Source organism: Mastigoproctus giganteus, chromosome 6 (assembly GCF_048544385.1).
Source record: "Mastigoproctus giganteus isolate SK-2022 chromosome 6, ASM4854438v1, whole genome shotgun sequence".
Lineage (NCBI taxonomy): Eukaryota > Metazoa > Arthropoda > Arachnida > Uropygi > Thelyphonidae > Mastigoproctus > Mastigoproctus giganteus.
Window position 1 is genome coordinate 229,358,565 of NC_143580.1, and position 27,528 is coordinate 229,386,092.

Consider the following 27,528-nt stretch of genomic DNA (forward strand, 5'->3'; position numbering starts at 1 on the left):
TGAATCAAATCAGTGGCTAAAGAAGTAATGCAGCGACATCTAGACAGGAAATGCAGTAAAAGTATATTCACAGCATTGATCTGTTAAGGGGCAACCTTGTCTGACCAATCCATTCCGATACTATGATGCAGTAATAAAGGAACCGGATAGAAAAAAATAATTTTGACATCATATACATAGACTTTAGAAAAGCCTTTTGATACTGTGCACATCAAAGGCTGCTGAACAAATTGGAGCAGTGTGATATTAAGGGAAAGTTACTGCTATATATAAAGACATGTTTGAGTGGGAGAAAACAGAGTGGCTATCAATAGATACTGCCCTTTGTGGACGTATATTATTAATTGATTGTCGCACGGTTCGGTGTTGGGCTCTTTTTTGTTTTCTGTATTTATTAATGATATTGATAATGGTATATCAGGCTTAGTATCTCAGTTTGCAAATGATACAAAAGTTTAGCATAGTGGTAAATTACAACAATGAAGGAATGCTTCTGTGAGAAAATCAAGAAAAATGTTGCAGATGGGCCAACAAATGCCAATTGAAGTTTCATATTGACATTTGCTTCCTGTACTGCATACAGGAAGCAGTAATCCCAGATTAATGTAATAACTGTGTGGTGTGATACTCAGAGTAGGGGAAAATGAGAAAGAGCTGGGGTATTGTAGTCAGTTATGAAGTTCTCTGAGTAGTGCAGACAAGTAGAGTAGAGGATAGCTCATGGGGGTATTTTTCACTGATATACACGAATTTTCTATAACGTTTAAGGAGGTGATTTGCCCATTTTGAATGTAATGATCATGTCCCATCTTCAGTACTGCAAATAGGTCTGGTAGCCATGTTATAAAAAGGATATAGCACTGCTAGGTCGGGTGCAGAGAAGAGCAATGAGATTGGTGAGGATAACAAATGAAGTATCGTACGAAGAAAATTTCAGTTTTGCAAATTACAGCGTCTGGCTATTCACCTGCCAAGTGATCTAATTGGCATATTTAGGGCTTCGAATGGATTGAGCAAGCTGAATTCCGATGGGATTCTTCCTCTGTTCGGACTACTTACATTAAGGGGATGGATCAAGCTAAGTGCATTCAAATTGAGGAAGGATGGTTGAAGAATAGATGTGCAGAAGTTTTCCTTCAGCTGGACTCATTATAGCCTCAGATGCTGATACGACATAAAATCCCTTATACAAACAAACTATCTTTCGGCTAGTGGGTGGTTTATTTTTGGAATAAACTTCCATCTGTTGTGGATAGTTTGAATAAATTCAATGAAAAACTAGACAAAATAGTGGAAGGCATGGACTGTGGCTCTGGAAAGAGTTTTTTTTTTTTTTTTGCTGATGCTATATAAGCTTGCTTTCTTGCATCCTTTACTACTACTTATAATAATACTAATACATAGGAAATATTTTCCCATCAGCAATAAGAAAGTGATTGTCTCATTGTTTAAGGCAATTATGATTGCTGCATGCAGGTCTGGAAGTCTCATTTTAGGAGGAGTCAGAACTTAATGAATGTGTTGCAGAGAACAACAAATGAGTGAAAGGAGAAAAAGCTTGCTCATAGCAGGAAAGGCATCAGTATTGCAAATTGCTGCATCTGGAGACTAGACACCTGCAAGGAGATCTGATTGGAGCGTTAAGGCATTGCATCGATTCGGTAAGATTAATGCTGCTGAAATACTTCCTCTTGCTCCACTACGCACTTCATGTTTATGAATTCAAATTGAAAGAGGGTGGTGGCAGTTCAGATGTGTGGAAATTTGCCTTCTGCCAGATAATGATTATTGAAACAAGATCCCATTGGGTGTTGTGGAGGCGGGTAATTTAAATAAATTCAAGGCAGTACTAGATAAGTTGCTAGACTGGATATATACAGGTGAAATGATCTTTCATGGACTGATGCAGTATAATAAGCTTGTTTTCTTTCATCATTTGTAACCAATAATAATAACTAAGACTAGAGATCAAAGAGAAGTGGCATGTGCAACAAGGAACGACCATCGTGTCAACCACCAGTATGGTTCCAAAGACCCTACATAACAGCCTAGCAGCAATAGGTCTTCCAGAGAACACAAAAGAAACTCCAGAAAGTTGCAATCCTCAACACCTGTAGGATAGTCAGTGTTTCTCGACCAACAGTAACACCAGACAACAACCATTCTGTGCACTTGGTAGCAATACCGGTCATGCGGTGTAAACAGTGGTAAGCTATAGTGGGTGCGTGAGAGCCCATTGTTATTTTATTTATTTTTTGAAAATTTGCGAGCCCATTGTTGAAACGATTATTTATTTTACAAATGATATCCTGAATTTAATTATCAAGTATCCAGAGCCGGAATTATGGTGGGGCAGGCAGGGCCCAATCCCCAGAATTTTAATGGCACAGTCAACCAGTTATGATTTTAAAATTGCTTCATTTTTGAGTTAATTACAGTTTAATGAACTTCTTCATAGCGAATTTTTTTTGAATTCCCTTATTTTCTACGGAAACATTTAAAATAATTTCCGTAGAACGACGGATTACGAGAACTTTGTAGCATTGTTCTCGCCTCTGGCCTTTAGGAAATTAGAAAGTGCAATTTAAGTGTGAAAAAGATTGCTGTTCCACAACCTTACTGGTGTCCATAAAAAACATGGAGCCACATTCTGAGAAGTCGCAATAGTTAATATGCTTTCCATATCTAGTCAGAGGATTAAGAATATTCCCGACACGGATAATAGCCTCTGGTCAACTTGTATTATGGTTTCCCCTTTACTCCGACAAAAAGTCATAAAAGAACTAGTGACAGTGGGGGGGGGGGGACAAATGAGGCAACTTTGAGGTAAACTTTCCGAAGATGAAGTGTTGGCAGATTTGAAAACCACGTCGAGGCTTTCACTGTGAAGAAAATGTTTCAAAATATAATGGCATTCAGGCAATAATTTAAAAAAAAAAAACAAAAAAACTATGCATTATATCAATCTCCAAAAAAGCCAGCACGAATTAAGGATTCTTGTATTGATGTGGAAACTACTGTATAAAGATCGGTCATGTGTTCGGGCCACGATGGGCAGTTTGTAGCTTGTGGACGGCAATATGAGAAAACAAAAGGAAATATTTATTTTTTAATGCTAAAATAATGACAATATACAATTATTTCACAAACACCACATTACTGACAGTAATCACAGTTTAATTATATTAAAATTTGGGTAAAAAATACAAATTATAATCAAACGTTTAAGTATTATAATAATCTTAATATATTTAAATAATCTTAATAATAATACTTAAAGGCATTATTTGGGTAACACTTGTCTCCATGCAGTGTGCGTTGTTGTAGAACGGATTGATTGTACGGTCGATTTGTGATTCGGTGAAGGCGTTTTCTTTCTGATTGATTTGTGTCGTCTGGGGGGGAGTCTTGGTTCCAGGTAGGGTGTTTTCCCCCTATCCAGCTGCACCAGCCAAAAAAATTCCCGAGTTACCCTGAGAGAGAGAGTCAAAAGTAGGGAATCACCACGAAAGGATGATATCCCAGCTCAGGACCCTGGGTGTGCCAATCCCATTGTCACCAGATGTGAGCCCCTGCTTAAATAATCTTATTATAATAAGAAAATGGAACATTTTTTCTGGGAGATATTTTTACCGGGATTCGTTCTGGCCACGATGGGCAGCTTGTATCTTGCGGACGGCAATTGAGGGTTGGAAGGATTATCCCGCTTTGTGCAAACATTTTGAATCAGAAAGTTAAATATTCTGGATTATTAAACCGACTTTTCAATGTGGAATTTCTTAACGATTTTGCACTAATGATCGACATCCTGCAGGAGCTCTCTTACCTTTCAGAAGCTTTACAAAGTCGCAGCATCACTATAGTAAAAACAGATAAATTATTTTAACTATCAATGCTATCACTAATTTGAATATATTCAAATTAGTGATAGCATTGATAGTTAGAATGGCTATTCTAACTGGAATATATTAGTGATAGCATTGATACTTCGAATAGCTATTCTAACTATCAATGTTATCACTAATTTCTGGAGGAAGCTAAAATTGAGAGCATATTGAAGTTGAAAGAAATTGAAGGAATCGAAAGTAAGAAAACGTTTAAAAAACTCGTCACACGTTATTAAGGATAAGTTATTAATGCAACAGACTAATTTTAAATTAAATAAAGAAAATAATGGTACTATTAAGGAAGTGAAAGAAATTTTAAACATACGTGGATTCGTGAAATATGAATTTCGTCTCCGTGGCAAGACGGTGAAAACCGAATGAGAGTTAAATTTTCTAAGAAAATATGAAATAAAAATTAATGATTTTAGAGATTTTGTCGAAGACAGTTTATCTTTAAAATTGAGTGAAATTCCATCTTTAGGAAGTATGATTGTGATGTCATACTATTCAAAAATTCTAAAAAGTTAGAACTTTTAGGGCGAATATGTAAGAGGGGGAGCATGATGACTAGGCTGACTCGAGATATCACACTGGTCACGAAAAATGCGTCACGCGCTCTAATCACACTACGAGTGAGTGCTCCGTGCCCTAGTAGTGTGAAGGTGAAGGTGGGAAGCCTGCCGCGGATGCCGTAACTTCCGTGGCAGGAATCCCCAAAGATGTTTCACATCAAAAAGTCGTCAAAACTGGGAGCCCATTGTAAAAATATTCACAGCTCACCACTCAGTGTAAAGCCCCATTCAAGGAGAAATAAGAGTTTTGTTTGTTTGTTTCGGGATTTATTAGGCGCATTGGCAACTATGGCCATAGTGTGCCATAATATGAGTAATAATATTATTATTATATTAGGCCACCCGAATATTTAAATTCATCTGCCGTGCATTGTGTATTATGCCTATAAATTGCGTGTGTTTTATGGCCGATTTGCCTAGTTTTGCTGGACGAGAAACCCGAGTTGCCAGATGAAAATCCTTGCTGTCCACCCTGGACCGACTAACTCAGTCACGGAGTGAAAAAAGCCCAATAAAGTTCCTCACCTCATCGACGGGATTCGAACCCCGGGCCTTTTTCAAGTCGGTGTGGGGAGGACTGTGACGATACCACTGTGCTATGCTCGCAAAATAATAATAAGAAGAAGAAGAGAAAAAAAACCATCGCGAAAGTCGCTTTTGCGAACTACCCACGAAACTCGCCCCCAAGAAACACTGCCGCTGAACGTAAACTGAAGCTACTTCCACATCCGTAGATGCATGATGCCGAAGAGAAGTAATAATCATACTGCATTGAGTGTGTCGCAGGATAAAGTCACTTGCGTTCAGGCTTTAGGCAGAGAGGTCTGTTCGAAACGTCAGAGACAGTCTCTCGAGGAAAATAGTTGAGCAAGTGGTGCTGTCCGCCTGTATGGCTACCACAAGGGAAGGGCAAGACCATTCAGCCCAACAACTGGAAGTGCTTCCTGTGCAATAACTGCACTAGTAACCACCCAGGAACGAAGAAAACGCTTATGCGTGAAGTGGAGCATCGAAATGAATATACAATATTCATCATGCAAACTTACTACGAAATAACCAAGCTAGAGACCGATATGACAATATACAAGTGGAGACTATATACCAAGTGGTTGGTACGATTCCCGGATGTGTAGGTCACCGAACAGCTAATAGCAGCCAGAGAAGAACCATTATCACAAAGACCCTGATTGCTCCTGAAATCTTGTTAAAATCAGGTAAGGTGTGAGTGACCAGCTACAAAAAACAAAGAATGTGGAAATCATCAAACTAGAGGAGTAAGAGAAAGAACAAATACAACACAGAGCAGCTGAAGTGGAAACAGACGAGGTCATGATATCTTGAAGACGAGAGGAAGAAGGCCCTAACAGAATTGGAGGGAATATAACCCACAAAGACACATGCCATTCCCAAGCAAAGACCCAATAGAAACTTGTGGTAAGTCACAGACCACCTCAATCGCCAAAAAAATACCACATAACATCAACAACAATGGTGCAACTCTGGAAGCCATCCACACAGTCGTATACAAAGGGTACTAGGAAAGTTTTGCAATACAGCTTTGTTTATTTAATTTTTTCAAAGTAATTTCCTCTACATTCAATACACCTCTCCATCCTCCGAAACCAATCTTTAAACCAGTTCTGCCAAGTTTCACTAGGGAGTAAAGCACACTCGTTGTCCCAAGCCCGTAGAAGGTCCTCATCACTGGAAAACCGCCTCCCTTTTAGCTTCATTTTCACATGCGGGAACAGTGCAAAGTCGCAGGGAGCAAGGTCTGGACTGTAGGGAGGGTGCTCGAGAAGTTTCAGTCCTGTCGTGGTCAAATATTCGGTGCAGGCTTTGGCGCGGTAAGCTGGAGCATTATCGTGATGGAGGTACCAGGTGTCCATTCTTGACTTTGGCCACAGGTTCTTCATAGATCCAATGACTTTAGGCAGGCATTGTTCAGTATACCACTTAGCTGTGACTGTCTTCTGCGTGTCCAAAACTACACGTTCCACAATTCCACTCGATTTGAAAAATACAGCTATCATTTTCTTCTTTACAGATCGGGATTTTCTGACAATTACGGGTGTGTCGTCATCATCAAAGACCCAAACTTTGTTTTGAGCCTTGGTCGGCAGATCGTAATAGTACAGCCAAGTCTCGTCACCTGTCACGATGTTGTTCACATACCGAGATTGTCCCTTATCAAACTTTTTTAACATCTCCCGGCACCAAGTCACACGTCGTGTCATCTGCTCTTCAGTCAGTTGATGCGGCACCTAGAGAGAACAAAGTTTCTTCACGTGCAAATGATCTTGCAGAATCGAACGAATTGCTGGTGCATTTAGGCACAAAGTATCCTCTATCTGTTGGTAGGTCACTCGCCTGTTTTCGACAAGCATTTTCCTCACAGCAGTAACGTTTTCCTCCATAACTGACGTTCGTGGCCTTCCCGGCCTCTCAGAATCCTCCAGAGTGAAATTTCCCCTTTGGAATTCAATATACCACCTGAATATCGTTGTACGATGCGGACAATCATCATCTAGTGCAAGAGTCATTTCTTCTAAGCACTGGTCTATGGTTAAACCACGCACAAAATTATACCGCAAAACTGTCCTTATCTCATTTCGTGACCACGATGCCATCGCAAGCACTTTACACTCTCACTACTAATGAATAACTGAGCCCATCGACTTGGCGCGGCGGCTATTATGCACCAATGAACATGTCTCAACATGCAGCAACAAGCAGCTTCCTGTGATTCATTGTTGCGTCATATTGCAAAACTTTCCTAGTACCCTTTGTACAATGCTGCCATAGCGGCCACTAAGATCGGTGGAAGAAAAACAAGAGATCAGCAGCATAAGTAACGAAAAAACAAAAGGCGGCTTCAGCAGAAAACAGAACAACAAAGATTCAAGATAGGCCAAATGACCAAGTATCAACAGGGTAATAGGATTAAGAAGTTGATTGGAAAAGTGAAGAGAATCCTCGAGAAAGGATGCAGTGCACTTCCACAGCAAACACGAGACCAAAAATCAGAGAATAGGAGAATATTAAGCAGCAGAACTTCCTCGAACTCAGCAAGAGGCTGCATCAATACAAAGAGAGCTTCCAGCGGAAAACAAATATACCTAAATGTTCCCAAGAGAGACCTACAAATACCTGGGGATGATGCAGGTTCAGCAGTTAGAACACAAGGAGATCAACAGGTCTGCCTGACTGAAAAATACCTTCTGAGTCTCTGATGGCCTGTTGAAATCAAAGCTGAATGGTGGAAACGCAGTTAAAGCCATAAACACCTATGCAGTGCCAGTGCTAAAAATATGCTGTCACCGTGTCAACCACAGGTATGATGCTAAATACCCTGCATAAGAACCTAGAAGCAATAAGTTTCCCAGTGAACATCTACAAGGAATTCCAGAAAGGCTCAATCCTGAACACTTGTAGGACAGTCAATGGGTTCCTCGACCAAGAGTAATAACAGCAGGAAATAGCAACCGCCATTTTCACTTGGTACCAGTAGCCATCACGGTGCCTTGTAATGTTCTTACATTAAATGCAGAGGTTAATGGGCACTTGAAAATCCACTATAGATGTCGAGCACCTTTCTCTGTCGTCTTGTATTCGCTGGAGCACTCGTCAGTTCACGAATATTTCCGGTTGTCTTTTCATTCATTAAACAATCAAATGGCATTAGTGTTTGAAGTTGGTTGTTGTATGGGTTTCAGTGCACCGGCAACTTTGACTATATTGCTCTGCATATACACTGAGTGATCACTGAATTATGACCATCTACTTAATACCTCGTATGTCCTCCTTTTGCCCTCAGTACAGCAGCTATCCGACGTGGCATTTATTCAACAAGATGTCGGAAGCGTTCGGGAGGCATGGCCAACAAAGCTGTTCGTAATGCGGTCAGCAATGTAGGTGATTGGTGTATCCAGACTCCTGATATGCCTTTCCATAGTGTCCCACAATTGCTCTATGGGATTGATATCGGAAGAGTTCGGAGGCCAATCGATATGCTGGAAGTCAGAATTGTCTTTCTCAGACCATTCCTGCACAGCAAATGGCTCGGCGCATTGTCATCTTGGAAGACATTCGGGAAAAGTGCAACATAACGGGGTGTACACAGTCATCAAGCAGTTGACGATAGCCGAGACCACTGATACATTGTTCCACATGCACCAGAGGTACAAGTTCCTGCCAGTGAAACATGCCTCACACCATAGAAACGCCTCCACCGTCCTGTACTTTTGATACCATGCATGGTGGATGAAGAGCCTGATGTTGTTGACACCAAATCCATCCACGGAGTGAAGTAAATAACGCGACTCATCCGACCAGCACACCTTCCAGTCTTCTGACGTTCAACTTGCATGCTCTTTGCACCGAGCGAGTCTTTTACGTCGATGAACCCTGGTTAGGAGAGGATGCCATAGGGGTCGTCTGCTGATATAACCCATACGTGCGACGCATGGTTATGCCAGATATTGTTCCAGGTTGGCTCATGTTATATTGGGTAGTCAACTCTTCAACAGTGCTGCACCTGTTCACCTGAATGAGCCGTCGGACCCGGCGCTCAACTCTAACATAAACCTTTCGCTGACCTTTGCAGTTTTGCCGTCGAATCGTTGTTTGACCATTTTGACGCCAGTCCTGGTACACTTAACCTTTAACTACGGTGGCTCTCGAACACCCCACCAATTCAGCCGTTTAGGAAATCGAGGACCAGCTCGTCGAGCACCCACAATCTGTCCTTTATCAAAGTCCGATAAATCCTTCCTTTTACCCATCATGCTCGGAATATCACTACCTACTGAACCACTGACACCTTATCTATGCTACCTAGGCCGACTAACTCCGCACTCTCGTACCTCACGTGGTCAACGGATCACATTCAATTTTCAGAGGGGTGATCATAATTCAGTGATAACTCAGTGTATATCTCTATAAATTTATATGCACTGATGTGAATAACTTAAGGACAACACTATTTCTAAAGGTTACAACCACAAAATCTTTACTTAAGGTACTGTTTACTGATGAGAGTATATTCAGTCTCAGCAGCGATTCTGGACATCAGCTAATCTGGCGAGAGGTTGGCATTCGGTATCGCCCATCTCTTCCCCGCAAACATCACTGAAAGGGCGGTCGAGGTGTTCTCGTCTGGGAAGGCATTATTATGGATGGACGTATACAACTCCAGGTACTGGAAAGCAGTACTGTAACTGGTGCACGTTACTGTACTGGGGTAATCCTTCCCCATATGTGTCTGTTGCGAGGTGCCATTGGCCCCGAGTTCGTGGATATTATTATTAGCCATATGGTGCAAGGAAGCCTGAGGCTTATGCTGCACCAGCCAAAAAAAATTTGAGTTACCCAGACAGACAAAGTGAGAGAGAGAGAGAGAGAGGAGGGAATCACCAAGAAAGAGAAGAATGATGATATCCAGCTCAGGACCCTGGGTGTGCCAAGCCCATACACACCAGATGTGAGCCCCTGGGGTTAAATGAATGATAACACTACACCCCATTGCACTACAGCTGTTGATGTGCTTTTGGAAAGTGAGGACATTGTTCACATGGATTGGCCTGGCCGTTTTCCCCGACCGATCTAAATCCCATCGAACACATATGGGACACTCTGGGGAGACGCCTAGCGGCACGTCCACACCCACCAGAAAATGTTCACCAGCTGAAGATGGCGCTGACAGAGGAATGGACGATGTTACCCCAAGAACTTATCAACAATATTGTTCTAAGTATGGACAGGCAGTGCAAAGCCTGTATCGACATTAGGGGTGACCATTTCTCCTACTGAGGACCACCTCTTCCCTTTGTTCCATCTTTGGCAGAGATGCATCTGTATCATGGCAGCCAGTGCTATGTTACCATTTTTGAATAAAGTCCCTCTGTACCGATTTGTTTCCGTTGGTGCGTCGGTGTTGTGTTCTTCATCATTTCTGTACCTCACATGGTTTCTTTGGTATGCTTTTCCTATATCCAAGCCACTCCTATGAGAAGATACAGGAGAAAACCTGACTGGTCTTTAAAATTTGTACCAGTTTTCAATTTATGTCTGTAAATTGTGTGCGCCCTGTGGTCCATTTTTTGTCGGCGCGGTAGCACAGTGGTATCGTCACCGTTCTCCCCACCGGGTGGAAAAGGCCCCAGGTTCGAATTCCGTCGATGATGCGAGGAACTTTATTGGGCCTTTTTTCACTCCGTGGCTGAGTTAGTCGGTCTCAGGTGTAGATAGCAAAGTTTTCCCCTAGAAACTGGGGTTTTTTTGTCCAGTAAAACAGGTAAGACCAGAGAATACACGCAATTTACAGACACAAATACGGATTTATGTAATCAATTAGGGGTAACCCTAATATAATAATTACATTTTTGTGGTCCATTTGTTGGATGAAAAACTTCAGATTCAGGAAGAAATAAACTGGACCACCCTTGCCTGGGACCAACCACACGTTATGAAAAATACCCCCCAAAAAAATTACTCGCGTCATTGTCGGGACTCGAACCCAGGTGTTTTCTATTGCAGGACTACAACTGATCTCAAGATTACTGCTTATGCTTCACTACGGTACTGAAGAGTCAGTTGTGAAACCACTGTACTGCATTGTCCTCCACCAACTGCCCCGGGGTTACAGAAGTTGCTGGAGGACAAAGCAGGACAATTATTGATGATTGTAACAGCCACGAATGATGGGTTTATTTTATTTGCTTGTTTATCATATTATATTTATGCGATCACTGGCTGGACGTGAGCATCAAGACTCCAATCAATAATAAAAAGCGTTTTTTCTTTATCTTGTTTATTCCCCCCCCCCTCTTTTTAATGTAGGGGAACTGCCATGAAAAATTTTGAGTGTAAATGGAGCAGAGATAAAGAATGTGATGCAGTTTAAATATCTAGGAGATATTGTGCAGATGGATGGTTCAACCGAAGATGAGATTACTATATAATGCAATTTTTCAGAGTACCTTACTATATGGATCTGAGATTTGGACTATAAAGGAAAGGCAAATGAAGAAATTGCTAGCTGTCGAGATGGATTTTTGGAGAAGATCAGCCCGAAGATGTAACCTAGAAAGAGTTAGGAATGAAGACATAAGAAAAGCAATGGACACTCAAATAAACATCATTGTCAAAATATAACAAAAAAAGATTAGAATGGTATGGACATATTATGAGAATGAGGAAGAGGGATTACCTAAAAAAAGCAATGGAATGGACCCTCCCCTAGAAGGAAAAGGAGGGAAGACCTAGAAGCACATTGATGGAAGGAGTGAGGGCGGCTATGGAAAAGAGGATATTGAATATTGATAACTTGATACAACGTAGAAATCCAAGAAGAATTATTAATTTTGCATAGTAATTAATTAATATATTCATGCTTATATTAAGCAGTGTTACGCACAAGTTAAACACTGTCATAAACCAAATTTAATATTGATTGAATATCGTACTGCACATATATACAACATATGTAATATTTGTGTTTAAATAATTATATATTTTTTATTATTATTTCACTTCGTTTTTTTTTTTTTTTTTCCTTCTAAAATTGGGTTCTCGAGCACATCCATATATGCTGCACTTTTCTTTCCATTCTTATCATTTACGTCTTCAGAAGCACATAAGTTTATGCTTCCGTAAAAGGTAATAACCGTGTTTCTGTCAGCGATTGGAGCGTCTATTACGTTTTTCTTCACGTGACAATCTCATATTCCCTCTTCGGTGTGCTGACTCATGGAAGAAGCAGTTTTTAATATAGTACATTATGAAACATTTAACCATATTATCAAAGAGAGCGGCTTTTGCAGCAACGTTTGCCATAATTAAAGCATCATAGACATCAATTTGTATAAAGATACTGTATAAAAATAATTTTTGTCATCTTCACAGTATATGATTGGTCCGTTTTTGTTCAAGAGATCTGTGTTATCCAATAGTGAACGTTATTAAGGCGCGGATGGATATTGGGCTTTGATAGTGCAAAGGCTTCTGCCTAATTTTGTTGCTGTTGTTAGTGCGGAGAAAAGTGTTCGGTAGGCGTTAGAAGTGTGCATTGAAAGCATTGTGAGTTTGTTGAATTTTTGTCTGAATTGTAAAATCAAGTCAGGTAGAACATGGTAAGTGCATATGGATTTGTTTTTAAAGTAATTATATACGCTTATTATTGATTTACGTTCTGATATAGGCCGTATTTCTGCTATTATTGATTGTATAATTTTGATTTTTCCAACAATGCTGTGATTTTATTTGATGTGTGCACGGTGCCTGCTTGACATTTTAAATGCTAAATTGATAAAATGGTATTTTTATTACTGTTGATTAATTACCATTTGTTTTTTTAGATTTTGATAAATAAAATATGGTAATGTATATAAATGTTTTAATGTTATCAGATATCGATTTCGGACGCGTCTGAGAAAATACCGGCATTTACTTGTATAGCGGCAAGTTTCTAAGTGATCTTTTGAAATCCTTTTTGAACTTTTTTTCTTACCCTAGTTGTTTTTTAGTAATTGTGGGAATTAAATTCGGTATTATCTCACCTTTCGTTCAATTTCTGGTCCAAAGATATAGTTTATGATACTGTAATTTTGTTTCCCAGCTTGACACACAAATAATAGCACCGCCCCAGAGTGAGAACGGAATTGCACACGGACAAAGCCAGTCGGCGTTTCAGAAGTCAGTGCACATCACTCGTGACCACCCTCTCCCCCAATATTGCCTTTACATGTTATCGCGCATTTTGGTGACAAAAAGCAGTAATACCAAAAATTCAGCCAAAAAAAAAAAAAAAAATATATATATATATATATATATATATATGAGAGAGAGGGAGCTCACACGCACATATGTTAAACACAATAATCTTTATGAAAAAGTAATTAATATCGATTGTTTAAATTATAGGTGTAAGTGACTTTTTCTTGAACCTGGATTATAAGAAGCTTTTTAAGTTTTCATTTTAAGAAGAAATTACGAATATAGATGCCTGGATGTAAATGTGTGGGGTGTTTGCCTCCTCTTTCCCTCACATCCCCATCTTTCCCCCCTCTCCTCTCCTTTGCAAAAAATATTCCCCACGGAAGCGTCGCTTTCTAGTAACAATAAAGGTGTACTGCGTTGTATACGGGAAGGGGGGTACAGTTGTAGTGTACTTTTACGCAACCATTGTGCTGAACCACTTGTGTCCCCCCATCTCTTAGGGAGAGACAAAATCAGACTACCGATTCTATATCGGCTTTTTCAGGTCCCCTCCACCACCATTCTGACTCCTATTTCGTAGGAAATATTATTTCAAAATAAAATTAGCAGGCGCTTTTTTTTTTTTTTTTTTAACTCTTTTGAGTAAATAATTTTTATAGTATCAGATATTTTAATGATTAATAATTTAGTGTTAAAACTGTATTTGTAATTAATTGATGAAACTGTGTAACAAAGATAAAATGCTATTTCTGACTATCTGTGTAAAGCAAAACCTGAATATTCATTCAGATTACTCCAGAATTCATGGGTAAAACAGACAATTCACCAAAGTATGTTGATAATTTGGTATTAGCACAAAAAGGCATATACTGCTGGTGGTGGTTGGAATGAATAATTTTATAAATAAAAAAAAATTAAAAGTATTTACCAAACTGGAAGTAAGGCTATGGCTATATTAATTTAAAAAAAGTTTTATTATTAGTGATATGTTATTCAGTTTGATTTATTGATAGCTTAGGTTTTGAAAGATTCCTTTTGAATGTCACCTAATCTCTTTCGTCTAATTGTAAATCTAAAACAAAAGTATTTATCATTTGAAAGATTATTAGAAACGTTAGCAGTATCAGTTACTTATCAACAGGATTCATTCATGTGATCCATCAATCACAATTAGCAGTATCAGTTACTTATCAACTGGATTGATTCATGTGATAGGTGTGTTTATTTATCAATCAATCATTTGCCTGTGATGCCAACCCCATCAAATAGGGCAGGGTGTTGGTGGGAAGAAGGCAGGAAGAAATATTCTCTTGAACCATTAAAGATTTCTATATTTCTGAAAGCTATGTGGCTTTAGTTTAAATTCTTAAGTTATTTTGAGGATAAAAATATAATTTCCAAAACCATTAGCAATACTAAATTATTATTCACAACAACATGGTGTAATTTAAAAAAAATTTTTTTTTTTTTTTTGGTTATTCTCTAGTTTTGGGTACACCTGCAGAGGAAGTGGCTTAGAATTACTGGCGTAAACTAACCTATTCTTTTTCGCTAACCAAAAATGAAAGTCTGTTAAAAAACCCATGCTTCTTTTGCTTGAATCTGTCCCGAATTTGGCCATGCCCACAACGTGGTAACAAGACCACCATAACCTGGTGGTCTTGGCGCATTATAGCCAAAGCTGCTAATGTGCCAATAAAATCTAAATCCATAACCTGGAGTTCAGCTTCTTTTTTTTTTTTGTTATGAAAACAAGCAAGAGAGAAATTACAGCCTGTAGTACTTAGTACCATGCATGGGTTGAGATGAAAGAAGATGCTTGCATTTTGTTTGAGTAGTCTGCTCTGTGTGATTTGCATGTATTTTTGTTATATTATACATTTACAGTATTGCCTAATGCCAATAATTAAAATGCAGTTTTAATTTGGCTATTTGTTTAACAGAAATAATTAACAGGCTTTGGACTTTTTTTTTCCAATTGCAAGTGCTTGTTTAGATTCAGAATATTTGTCACAGAAACAGTTATTTACAAATTGTGCTGTTTAAAGGAATGATAGTCTTGCATTTTCAGTGCTCACATTCTTATGGTTGATGTTTTTGTGTCATGTTTAGTTTTCAACCAAGAATGGTTTCCATTTTGAGTTCAAATAACATAGCATGCCTATATTTCTGAAAATGTTTGCTATTCAGCATTATTTGTAATATTATGGATATGTGCAGTATACATTTTTATCAGTTATGCTGCTCTATCATCGCACCGATAAGATGATGATGATACCAAAATGCAAGGTGCATTAGTTGGTACTACACTCAAGGTAGCAGAAAGTGGAAAAGACCTATGGGTAATTGTACAGCCTGATATGAGGTTCTCTGAACAGTGCAAATGGGCTACTAGGATAGTTCATGGGAGAATTCTGTTAATGAAATTCCAGATTTTTTTTCAGTGGAGATGATGTGATATGTATAAAGCAATGGTAAAGGCCACATCCTGAATACTGCATACAGGTTTGAAAGCCTCATTTTAGGAAGGATGTAGAACTGTTTGAACAGGTGCAGAGAAGAGCAATAAAATTAGTGATACAAAATGGTTCTCTTAGACTTGAGTTCTGTATACTGTAATATCTGTAAACTAGGCAGCACTTGCAGAAGACCTGATTGAAGTGTTTAAGGCTTTAAATGGATTGAGTAAACTAAATTCTGATATTGGCTTTATTCTTTCTCAAATGACATAAGGTACATAAATATAAATTGGAAAAGGGTGGTTGCAGGTTAGATGTGTGAAAATCTGCTTTCTGTCAGAATAATTGCCTGTTTGAGCAAGTTTCCATATGCTGTTGTAGAAGCCGGTAATTTGGATAAATTATTATAGGAGTGAATGGAAGAGGATGAGTAGTAGTAGTGTTTTTTTTTTTTTTTTTTTTTGCTGATGCTCTGCAAGTTTACTTCCTTGCATCATTTGGCCATTACTACTTGGATTCCATTGCTGCAGTAAGCATCAAAAGATTTGAATGTCATAGCTGAGCAAAAATGGTAAGCAGCAGCTGTTATTAATCCAATGCAAGATGGAAGCCTCCTCAGCTATGCTTCTATTTTTGCACAGACTTACCTTCGAGGGAGTTTTTGTCATATACTCAGTTTGCCCTAGATCAGCCAATTTGACATTTGCAGAAAAAGTCCATTTCTCTTTTTTACAAGCAATAATCTGAATAATTGCAAATAAATAAGTTTTTCAGAAGGTCAGATATGAATGAGTGATAGGTGCAAATCATTGCCCATGTGAAGAATGGCTTCAGTGTGAAATGCAAAGTTTGACAAATGGAAATCTAAGGAGAGAAATGATTGAAGTGTATAGCAGAAGGGGCTGAGTAAAATGAATGATAGGGTCTGTTCTCCCTCGTAGGTAAGATAAGAAACAGGCAGCACAAAGTTGCAGGAAATAACAGAAAACTGGATCTTGTGGATTCACTTCTGAGCAGCTACTGTTCAACACTGGAATGTCTGGCTAAATTCAAAATGGAATTGTATATCTACCTTGCAGAAATATTACAAATATTCTGTTTTATTTTATTATTATTCTTTCTTTTTTTTTAGCAGATGCAAAAAAAAATAAAAAAAATTTTATCATTTGGTCTTACTTTTCCAAAATTGTATAATATTGAGTTTTGAACCTATCATTAAAATGATTGTTAAATGATTTTTAATATATCAGAAATTAGGTATTGATAGATTTGCACCACTTGCATTGAATAAAAAAAATATAAATCTTGGAGTAGAATTCAATTTTAAGTTGATGACAAAAAAGAATTAATTTATACTTTAGCATTAAAAAAAAATAAAGACTAAAATTTAGTTTTCTTCAGCTAGTAGATCATAAACATTTTTTCAGTGCCCAACTTTTCATTTTCAATTTCTCGTGCCACAAATCAAAATAAACTTGTTTGTGTGATCATATTTTTTTGATCACACTCTAATTTTTAGGATTTGATTAAATTAAAAATTACATTTTATTCATTATGAATTGAAAATGAGTGGACTACTATTTGCTGTACGAAGATTGCAGAGGTGAAAGTGATTCTTGCATTGCTTCTATTAGAATCAGCAGCAACAGCTTGGAAAGCAAGGTACTGGGGATTTCAAGGACTGCCGGGAGTCATCATGGAACAAGTAAATATGTGGGTTGTGTTAGGGTAACATAGAGTAAGAACAGGTGCATGTATATTTGCATGTGCATCAATGGTAGGAGTATAGTAAATAAATTTGATGAATTTGAGGTGCTGGTGAAGTCATCAAAGGCTTATGTTGGGATATCAGAGACTTGGTGTTATACAGAGATAGGGAATGCAGAATTGGAATTTGGGGAGTACAATGTGTACAGAAAGGATAGACAGATGGAGGGGGTGATGCTATTAGTTAAGAAACAAAATCTAAGGAAGTGCATCCAGTTGCCTGGGGTGGAAAAACCAAGTTGAGAGTAGGGGTGTGTTATAGGCCTAATGACTGATCAGTACAATAAACAACTGTACAGAGAAATAGTGGGCCAGTAAATTAGATTATCTTGTAATGGGAGATTTTTAACTTCCCAGATATAGACTGAAACTTGTGGATTGGTCACTCGCACATTAGCAAGACTTGTGAATTTACTGGATGTTTCCTACAGCAGAATGTTTGGGAGGCAACCAGAGGGAAGTAATACTCTTGTTCTGATTATCATCAGTGATTCTTCATGCATTAAGAATCTATAAATAAAGGAACCACTAGGTGGCAATGATCACAGCGTACTGATGTGGGATTTACTTAAAAGATGTAACTACCATTAGGGGTAAAGGAAGAATTTTTGCTTTCATAAAAGTGACTACAGTGGTCTCAAAGATTTTTTTTAAATTCTGTACAATGGAACTGACTGTTGATGTTACCAACAGCAAATTCTAAATGGAAGCATTCAAGGAATTAATCTTGGAAACTACTAGGCTTTTCATACCAACTTAGAAATGCTGTTTAAAGTTTAGGCCTAAATGGATGTCAGTTGAACTAATGAGACTCATGGCAGAGAAGAAAATTGCGTAGGATTCATATAAATTATCAGGAGACACATGCCTATGGTAGATATAAGATTGTCTTGATTATAGACTAAGGATTTTATGCAAGCAAAGGCAGATTATGAGAAATCTTTGGCAAAGGATGCAAAGAAACACAATAAAGACTTCTTTACGTGTGTAAACTCTAGCAGGAAGGGAATGAATCAGATTGGTCCACGTGACATTGACATTCGATTGTTGATGAATCTGCTGAAGTAGCTGACAAACTGAATGAGTAATTTGCATCTACATTCACACACGAGAAAGTCTGTAGGGAAGTGGAGGCCAGAAGCTTATCAAACTCTGGCAAGGAGCTAAATGATTTTGTAATAACTGGGAACAAAGTGGAGGAGAAATTGGTAAAACTGAACATAAAAAGGCACCTGGGGTCGATGGGATGAATCCAGTTTTATTAAAGGAAGTAATCAAACTCTTAGCCATAATTATGAAAACTTCTTTGGACTCAGGGGAAGTTCCCATGGACTGGAGATGTGCAAATGTGTCCCCAATTCACTAAGGGGGATCAAAGGTTGACACAAGTGATTACAGACCTGTTAGTTTAACTTCTGTTCCAGGGAAAATAATGGCATCACTGGTTAAAGAAATATTGCAGGATCATCTAGACAAGACTGCAGTTATAGTTTAAACAGTGCATGGGTTTGTTAAGGGGAAGTCTTGTCTGACCCAGGCCTTGAATGGGTTGAACATGCTGACTTCTGATGGGATCCTTCCACTTGTTCAGATTACGAACCTAAGGGGGCATAAATTCAAATTAAGAAAAGACAGATGTAGAATAGATGTGCAGAAATTTGCCTTTAGCCTGCGGGTGGTTAATTGCTGGAACAAACCTCCATCTTCGTTGTGGAAGTTGATAGGTTGAATAAATTTAAGGAGGAACTGGACAGGCATTTGGAGGGAATGGTGTGTTTTTTTTTTTTTTTTTTTTTGGCTGATGCTGCATAAGCTCATACACTTGCTTTCTTGCATCACATGCCACTATTACTACTAATTTGATTGGATAATATGTGCTCACAAAGGAACTAGATACAAAAAATAATTTTGATATCATATACTTGGATTTTAAGAAAGTTTTTTATACTGTTGCACATGGAAGATTACTGTACAAATTGGAGTGGTATGGCATTAAGGGTAAGTTGCTACAATGGATAAAAGGATGGTTGAGTGGGGGAAGACAGTAGTAATCAATGAACACTGCTCTTTGTATACTAATGTTATTAGTGGAGTCCCCTGGGGTTAGGTGTTGGGCCCATTGTTTTATGTATTTATCAGTGATATTAATGAAGGTATATCAGGGTTAATGTCTAAGTTTGTAGATGATATGAAGGTTGGCGAGGTTGTTAATGACAGTACACTACTGCAACAGGATCTGGAAAAATTGAGCAGATGGGCTGAGAGGTGGCAACTGAAGTTTAACATTAAGAAATGTAAAGTACTGCAAATGGGTAGCAGTAACCCCAGAGTTACATACCAAGTGGGTGGTACTGCACTCAGGGTAGTGGAGAGTGAAAGTACCTGGAGGTAATTGCACAGTCAGATATGAAGTTTTCTGAGCAGTGGAGACAGGCTACAAGAGTAGCTCATGCTGTTTTGTCAGCGATATACATGAAGGATAAGGAGGTGATTGTCCCCTTATATAAGGCAATGGTTAGGCCACACCTTGAGTACTGTATGCAGATCTGGAAGCCTCATTGTAGGAAGGATATAGAGCTGCTGGAACGAGTACAAAGAAGGGCAACGAGATTGGTGAGTGGAAAAAGTGGTTCTTGCTACCAAGAAAGGCTTAAGTTCTACAGATTGCAGCATCTGGAGATTAGGCACCTGGTGGTGATTTAATTGAGATGTATAAGGCCTTGAATGGTTTGGGCAAGCACAATGCTGGTGGGGTCTTGCTCAGATTACTCACCTGAGGGTGAGTAATCTGAGCAAATTCAGGAAAAACTGCAATACCAGGAAAGACTGGTAGAATAAGTGTGCTGAAACTTGCCTTTAGCCAGTGGGTGGTTGATAGTTAGAACAAACTTCCATCTGTTGTAGTGGATGTCAACAACTTAAATAAGTTCAAGGCAGAACTAAACAAACATTTGGAGTTGAATGGGTGGATGAAATGGAATGTGTTTTTTTTTTTTTCTTGCGTCATATGCCTATGCTAATGAGTGCCCCTTGTACCAGTCGTTCACTAGGGAACATTCATTTATTACACTCCAACAAAATTGCAACAAATATGAACTAGGAGTGGATATATTTGTATTAAATTAAATATTTGAAGGAATAACAAGAATGGCGAAAAAGTCTGAACTGTGGAAGGCTAAATGAGGTTCAGGCCATAAATCGGTTTAATAAAAATGCAGTCTCATAATACTGCACATAGTAGAATGAATTTTTTAGGTTTTCTGATTTTTTTTTTTTTTTTTTTTGTCTAGTGTAAAAAAGTTTAATTGTGAAAATAAGATGCCAAAAAGACCTCATAAGGAAAAAAGGAAACCAGAAAATAAATCAGTGTGAAAAGGGAGCAAATAGGACTAGCTGGAGCTTGTATAAATTTATGTAATGGAAGAAGAAAAGATTTCAAAATACTAGTCTTTGCCTTGTGCATTATTGGGTTTAATTAAAATGGAGGAAAAATTTCAAGAAATAGTTTTCTTGGGGAAAATATAGGAACTTCCCCTTACTTCCCAATAGTTATACTTGATGAAAAAAAAAAAAAATTGGTCAGCAGCACATAGTGGAAAGCAGTTTGATTTCCATATGGCTCTTGCTGCCATTGAAGAACTACAGAGCATAATAGAGGATTTTTGGCAGTATACATTTTCAACGTTAGCTTTAGAAGACAAGTTTAAGAAATCCAAACAAGAATAACAAGTAAACCTAGTAACTTTGTCAGTAGGTTAAATTATGTAAGGTGACCTGATATATGTGCTTATGAATATAAAGTGTCTCAAAACATGCTCTGACATATTAATTGTTGATAAAACTGACTGCTGCTTTTTGTTTCATTTTATTCAAATTAAGATATAGAAAGGGCATAAGCAGTGTCCTCTTTTGCATTATTTTATTCCAGAAGTACATAGGTGTAAGGAGAATGAAGGAAGTAAGTAAGTTGAGAAATGTTACCAGTAGAATGCAATTAATTAATCTTGCAATTTTATACAATTGCCAGGTTGTTTAGGATAGCTGGCACCATAATGATGGATATAAGTGATCTCTTGAATACTTTAAAAATAATGAAAACTGTTCTAATAATTATCTAATTTGCTTTGTGGAATAATCCACATTGTAACACCTGATATAGGAATAATTAGTGGAAATAGTGATCTGTGATGTTCTGAATATTCCTCCAGTGATGATTTAGCTTGAAAATATTGCAAAGCTAAACCAGTTTGCCACCTTGAAGTTTAAAATCTTTTGAAGTGAGCAATCGCATCACATATGAATTATTATATGCAAAAGTTTGGTCACAGGTGGGAATCAGAGGCCAGTAGCATCATGTAAAAGGTGTTATGCCCTCTTAGCAAGCCTGAATTTATTCCCATGTATATCAAGACACTTTCTATTAGCATTAGTAGAGGCATATGATGCAAGAAAGCAAGCTTATGCAGCATCAGCCGGGGGGAAAAAATGCTCCCATCTCACCCCTCCGTTTGTTCCAAGTACCTGTCCAGCTGAGCCTTAAATTTATTTAGGCTATCAAATTCCACAACAAAGGATGGAAGTCTGTTCCACCAACCAACCACCTGCTGGCTAAAGGCAAACTTCCGCACATCTATCCTACATCTGTCTTTCTTCAATTTGAATTTATGCCCTCTCAAATGATTATTCTGAGCAAGAGGAAGAATTCCATCAGCATTGAGCATCAAACCATTCAAGGCTTTATACACCTCAATCAGATCACCTCGCAGGTGCCTAGTCTCCAGACACTGTAATTTGCAAAATTTAAGCCTTTCTTCGTAAGAGCAACCCTTTGTTCCATTCAACTAATCTTGTTGCCCTTCTCTGTATTCGTTCCAACAGCTCTACATCCTTAAAATGAGGCCTCCAGACCTGTATACAGTACTCAAGGTGTGGCTTGACCATTGCCTTATATAAGGGGATAATCACCTCCTTATAAGAAAACTATGCTAATGCATTGGAGGTAACCAACGAGATGTGAAAGTGATTCTTTCACATCCAGGCCTAAGATTTCTGTGTTGAAATCTCAGGCCTGGATTTTTGGTTCCAAGGATACAAACTTCTAGTTTTGTACAAAGAAAGATTAATAGGTTTATGAAACGTGAATCCAATATTATTTGTTTGGTTGGATCCGTTTTTAAAATCAAAATTAAATTTATTCTAAATTAATTCTTAAAGTAAAACACCTTTCTTAAATGAATATACAGGCAACCCTCTTATAACACAGTACTTATATAATGCTGTTTCACTCTAATGCGGTTAGAGAATTTCGGTAAAAATCACATAACAGGGTATTTTTGAGCTTTTGTACAAGAAAAATCCTGTTATTATGTTGGATGTAAATTTTTAAGCATTTCCACTCTTTTGAATCCCTGCTGTTCAAAAAAGTCAAAAAAAAAAAAAATTATCGAGAAATCCCTGTATTTTATTTTGTTGGGAAATCCCCGTGTCACATTCTGTGCTGTTGAACTTGTGGAAAAATCTAGATTTCAAAGTTTTATTACTATTGGATAGCACACCAGGCCATCCAAATGTTGAAGTTATGTTCCTACCGCCACAGTTGTACTGGGTTAATACAACTTCTTTCATTCAGCCGTTAGATCAAGGCATTATATCCATCTTTAAAACTCATTCCAGCAGAAAATCGTTACAATGGATTTTGGAAAAAATTGATTGTGAATCTATTGAAGTAATGGAGGCATGTTAAACATTTTTCAATTGCGGACTTTTTTTTGTTAGCGCATCAGCTTCTGTGGCCATATTGCACCTCCCAAGTTTTTTGCATTTTCTGCTGTGATCCAAGCCAGAGGTGGGATTTGAACCTGCGACCTTTGGGTTGCCAGGCAGGCACTTTACCCACCTCTATCCCAGTCGGCAATTGTGGACTCTATCAGAATCGTAGCTTTATCGCTGAAAGAAGTAAAACCGTCAACATTAAATGCATGTGGAAAAATGCATGGCCAGAGTCAGTTCATTCAGGAAATATGATTGAACAAGCAGAAAATGGAATCGGTGTGATAACAGAACTTGCTATGTCGATAGGAGGGGAAGGTTTTGATGGTATGACTACTGAAGCCCTTGTGGGTAGCACAGTTGATAGAATCACCCTCCCCACACTGGCTGGAAAATACCAGAGTTTGAATCCCGTCGATAAAGGGAGGAATTTTTATGGGTCTTTTTCACAACATGACTGAGTTAGTTGGGCAAGGATAGCATGGTTTTTTTCTCCCAGAAACTCTGGTTTTTTGTCCAGCAAAACAGAAAATTGACCTCGGGGGACACACAATTTATAGACAATATACACGGAGTAATGTGGCCTTAGTCGCTGATACTCCTAAAAAAATTTAAAAAGATAATGATTACTGAAGATGTTCAAGAATTACTGGTGGAAAAAGAAGCCGATGTAGTGGATTTGGTGTAAATGGCATCTGAGGTAAAATCAAATCAATTCAGGTGATGATATCGCAGATAAATTCTAAACTTCCAAATTTTACACTAAAAAGCATACGGGAAGGCATAAAGTTAGCTGAGCAATTAGAATCTTATTTTTTGAATGAAAGGAGCCCAAAGTTCAAAAGGGAGCTTCAAAAATGCTTAGTTCCATATGATAAAATTCACAAAGATTTATCAAGCAAAAGCAAACAAATCTAGATTACTGATTTTTTTTTTTTTTTTTTTTTTTTTAAAGAGAGCAGAAGATACACAAAATCTAGAATGGTGTATTTTTGTTAGCTTTTGGAACATAACCCCCTTCCCTTTTGTACTTTTTCTTCGTCCTGTATAACACGGTTTCGCACAGCACGACATTTTACAGGAACTTAATAAGTGTTATACGAGGGTTACCTGTATATTAAATAATGAAGCTTTTTATGTAAACTAAAGTGCTATGATACTAAGGTAACATGAAGTTAATGTTTTCAAGTTTCTGATGAACTAATCATAAATAAATGTGCTTACTAGGTTAAGTTTATAACTTGACCATAGAAGACCAAACTGTGCTGCAGGAGATACAAAGCTATGCCCCTGGAGAGACTGTTGTACCCCACAAATCCACAAGCTACTTAACTTGAATGCAGGCTTATAGGAGTATATATATATATATATATATATACACACACACACACACACACACCTTGGAAACATACCTACGGAAGGGAACTGACCAATAGGAGCCAAGACGATGTTACTGAAATACTCATATTCATCAACATCAGACATCACTCTCTCTCTCTCTGTAAAGAAATTTTACTTCAGTTTTGAGGACGCTCTACAAACAAAAATCAGATTATCTTAGCATGGGAAATTCCTTGTCACTTCTGTTTGCTGAAGTATTCATAATCCAATCTTGGAAGAAATAGTCTTTAAAGCCAAAATTTTGAATCCATTATATCAGTGATATACTTGTAATATGGAGCCATGGAAGAGATACTCTTCAAACCTTATTCAATACCTTAACTTCCACAGTAAAACTGACTTCAAGATGGAAACTGAATACAACCAGAAACATCCCTTTCTTGGATGTACTATTGGAAAGAAAACCAACAAACACTGGAGTTTTCCTGAACTTCAGATGTCACTCAACCAAGGTAGGTATGCTAAGATCTTACATATGTAAGAGAACTAGACATTTCCCAAGGCCAAGTTCTTCAGCAAGAATTTGCATACACCCAAGAATTCAGCTATGAGAATAATTATCTGTTAAACATTAATAAAACCATAGAAGAAACCACTAGAAAGTTAAATTGCAATGAAAAGCTACCAAACCTATATCACTATTCCTTTCATTCCAGGAATTGGAGAACATATACAAGATGACTAGGAACCTCCTAATTATCTTCCTCCTAGAGAAGTAGGAGGCAAGATAATCACCCAGAAGATGAAGTGCACACAGATCTTAAATTATACAGAATAGAATCTTTTAATATTGAAGAAACACAAGAAGAGAGCACAGTACCTCAATGTTATATAGAGCAGAAGCTCTAATGCAGAACTGCAAGTTCCAAATCATAACTGTAATCTCAGAAGAAGACCAAAGAAATTTCCTTTATGCAGTTGGTTCTTTTTGTAAAGATGGATTTTTTTTAATTTTAATTTTTATATATAGGAACCTCTCCTATATATTGGAGATATGCAAATGCATATCCTATTCACAAAAAGAGATTAAAAGGTAAGGTGAATAATTATTGACTTGTTAGCTTGATTTCTGTTCCAGAAGTCAAGTAAAGAAGTATTTTAGTATCATCTTGATAGAAATGGAGTTATATGGAAATCACATTATGGATTTGTTAAGGGGAAGATCTTGCTCAACCAATCAGATTAGCTAATACTGTATAATGCAGTAACAAAGGAACTGGACGTAAAATAATTATTTTGACATCATGTTCTTTGATTTCAGTAAAGCTTTTGATACTGTTCCAGTAGACTGCTGTACAAATTGGAGCAGTGTGGCAGTAAGGGGAAGTTACTGTTGTGGATAAAGTGAGCCATGTGGCAGAGAACAGGGTAGTGATAAATGGGCATTGCTCTTCTAGGACTAATGTTATTAGTGGAGTCCCTCAGGGTTCAGGACTGGGATTCTTACTGTTTTCATAGTTATTAATGATATTGATGAAAGCATATCAAGCTTATTGGCTAAGTTTCCAGTGATACAAATGTTGATAGGTTGGTTAATGACAGTAATCAAGGTGTATTACTGCAACAAAAAACAAAACCTGGAAAAATTGGGCAGGTGGGCCAAGAATTGACACTTGAGATTTAACATTGAATGCAAGGTACAGTATGTGGACAGCAGTAATCACAGAATCGTGTATCAGTATGGTGGTGGAGAATGAAAGAGATCTAGGGCTAATGTGCAGTTCAGATAGGCAGCTATGACAGCTCATGGAATTTTGTCAGTGATATACAGGAATGTAGATCTGGAAATCTCATTTTAAGGATGTGATCTCTTAAAATCAGACCATTTTTGTTGAGGTCACAAAAGGGTACTATTTTGTGATGAAAGCTGTAGCATTTAGAAATTAAGCACCTGTGAGGAAGCTTGAAGTGTTTAAGGCTTTTACTGGATTGAGTAAATAAATGCTGATGGCATTCTTGCTCTCTTGGAACACACACGCACACAGAGACCTAATTGAGATAGGATGGCTGCAAGATAAATTTACCTTCATTTGGATAGTAATTGTTGTAAGAAACTCTAATTGTGTTGGGAGAGAGCAGTTTAGTTTGAATAAATTTAAAAATTAGTCAAATTATTAGAAACAATGGTCACGGGAGGTTTTTTTGCTGATATTGTAAACTTGCATTGTTTGCCACTAGTGATGCTAATTCCAGCTATCTCCCATTTTCCAAGTGTTTTCTCTTAGCTAGTAAGGATGCCAAGACTTGCTATCACTAATAAACTTGCACATTTTTCATTTACCTAGATAATCTTAATTACTTGACTAACACTCTTGAACTTTTTCTTACCCTTCAGCCTAAACAGTTGATGTCAAGTGTCCTGTCACATTCTGTTTTACTAGCCCACTGTCTGTTCATCTGCCTACTGTAGTTCATCATACTCATTATTCATTTGGCCTATAGCATATACCCACTGTTATTTTTGTTTTAGTGCTCTTTATCCCTATTTCCTGTACATTTCTCAAGAATTTGGAAAACCTCTTTATACCTTATTTTAAATACTTAATAATTTAAGAGATCAGCAGAACTAAGTTTTTTTTTTTTTTTTTTTTCCATTGTGTATTTAACTTAAATATTCAGTATCTGAATTAATTTTAGGAACATAATTTATTTCTTCCTTTTGAGGGGGAAATGTTATCTTAATTTAATTAAAGTGATTTTGTTTTCAGCTTAGTTTTGTTTATTTTTCATATATTATTACATTCATTAATTCAAAAATGAACTTTTTATTATTAAATGTAATTTATAATTCAAATAACTAAGTTAAATCAGTCATTTAAGGAAAAAACATACTTTGGTTTTCAGGAGAGGGACCTTAAAATATGTCAAGATATATATAAAAAAAATTAATCTAAAAAAGAATAGGGAATCTCTCAGCATTTTGGTGGGGAGGTATTAGATAAATATTTGAATTAA

The 27,528-nt window shown here is 37.6% G+C and overlaps 1 protein-coding gene across 1 annotated transcript in view; it reads left to right on the top strand.

Annotated features, from left to right (window-relative positions):
- The first annotated feature begins 12,359 nt into the window (after window positions 1-12,359).
- The window catches only part of LOC150085068 (cofilin/actin-depolymerizing factor homolog), a 42,764-nt gene continuing 27,595 nt past the window's right edge, over window positions 12,360-27,528 (top strand). The window contains exon 1 of the mRNA XM_090376767.1: window positions 12,360-12,591. Coding sequence (XP_090232893.1) covers window positions 12,589-12,591 — 3 coding nt within the window. The 5' untranslated portion in view covers window positions 12,360-12,588. The remainder of the gene's footprint in view (window positions 12,592-27,528) is intronic.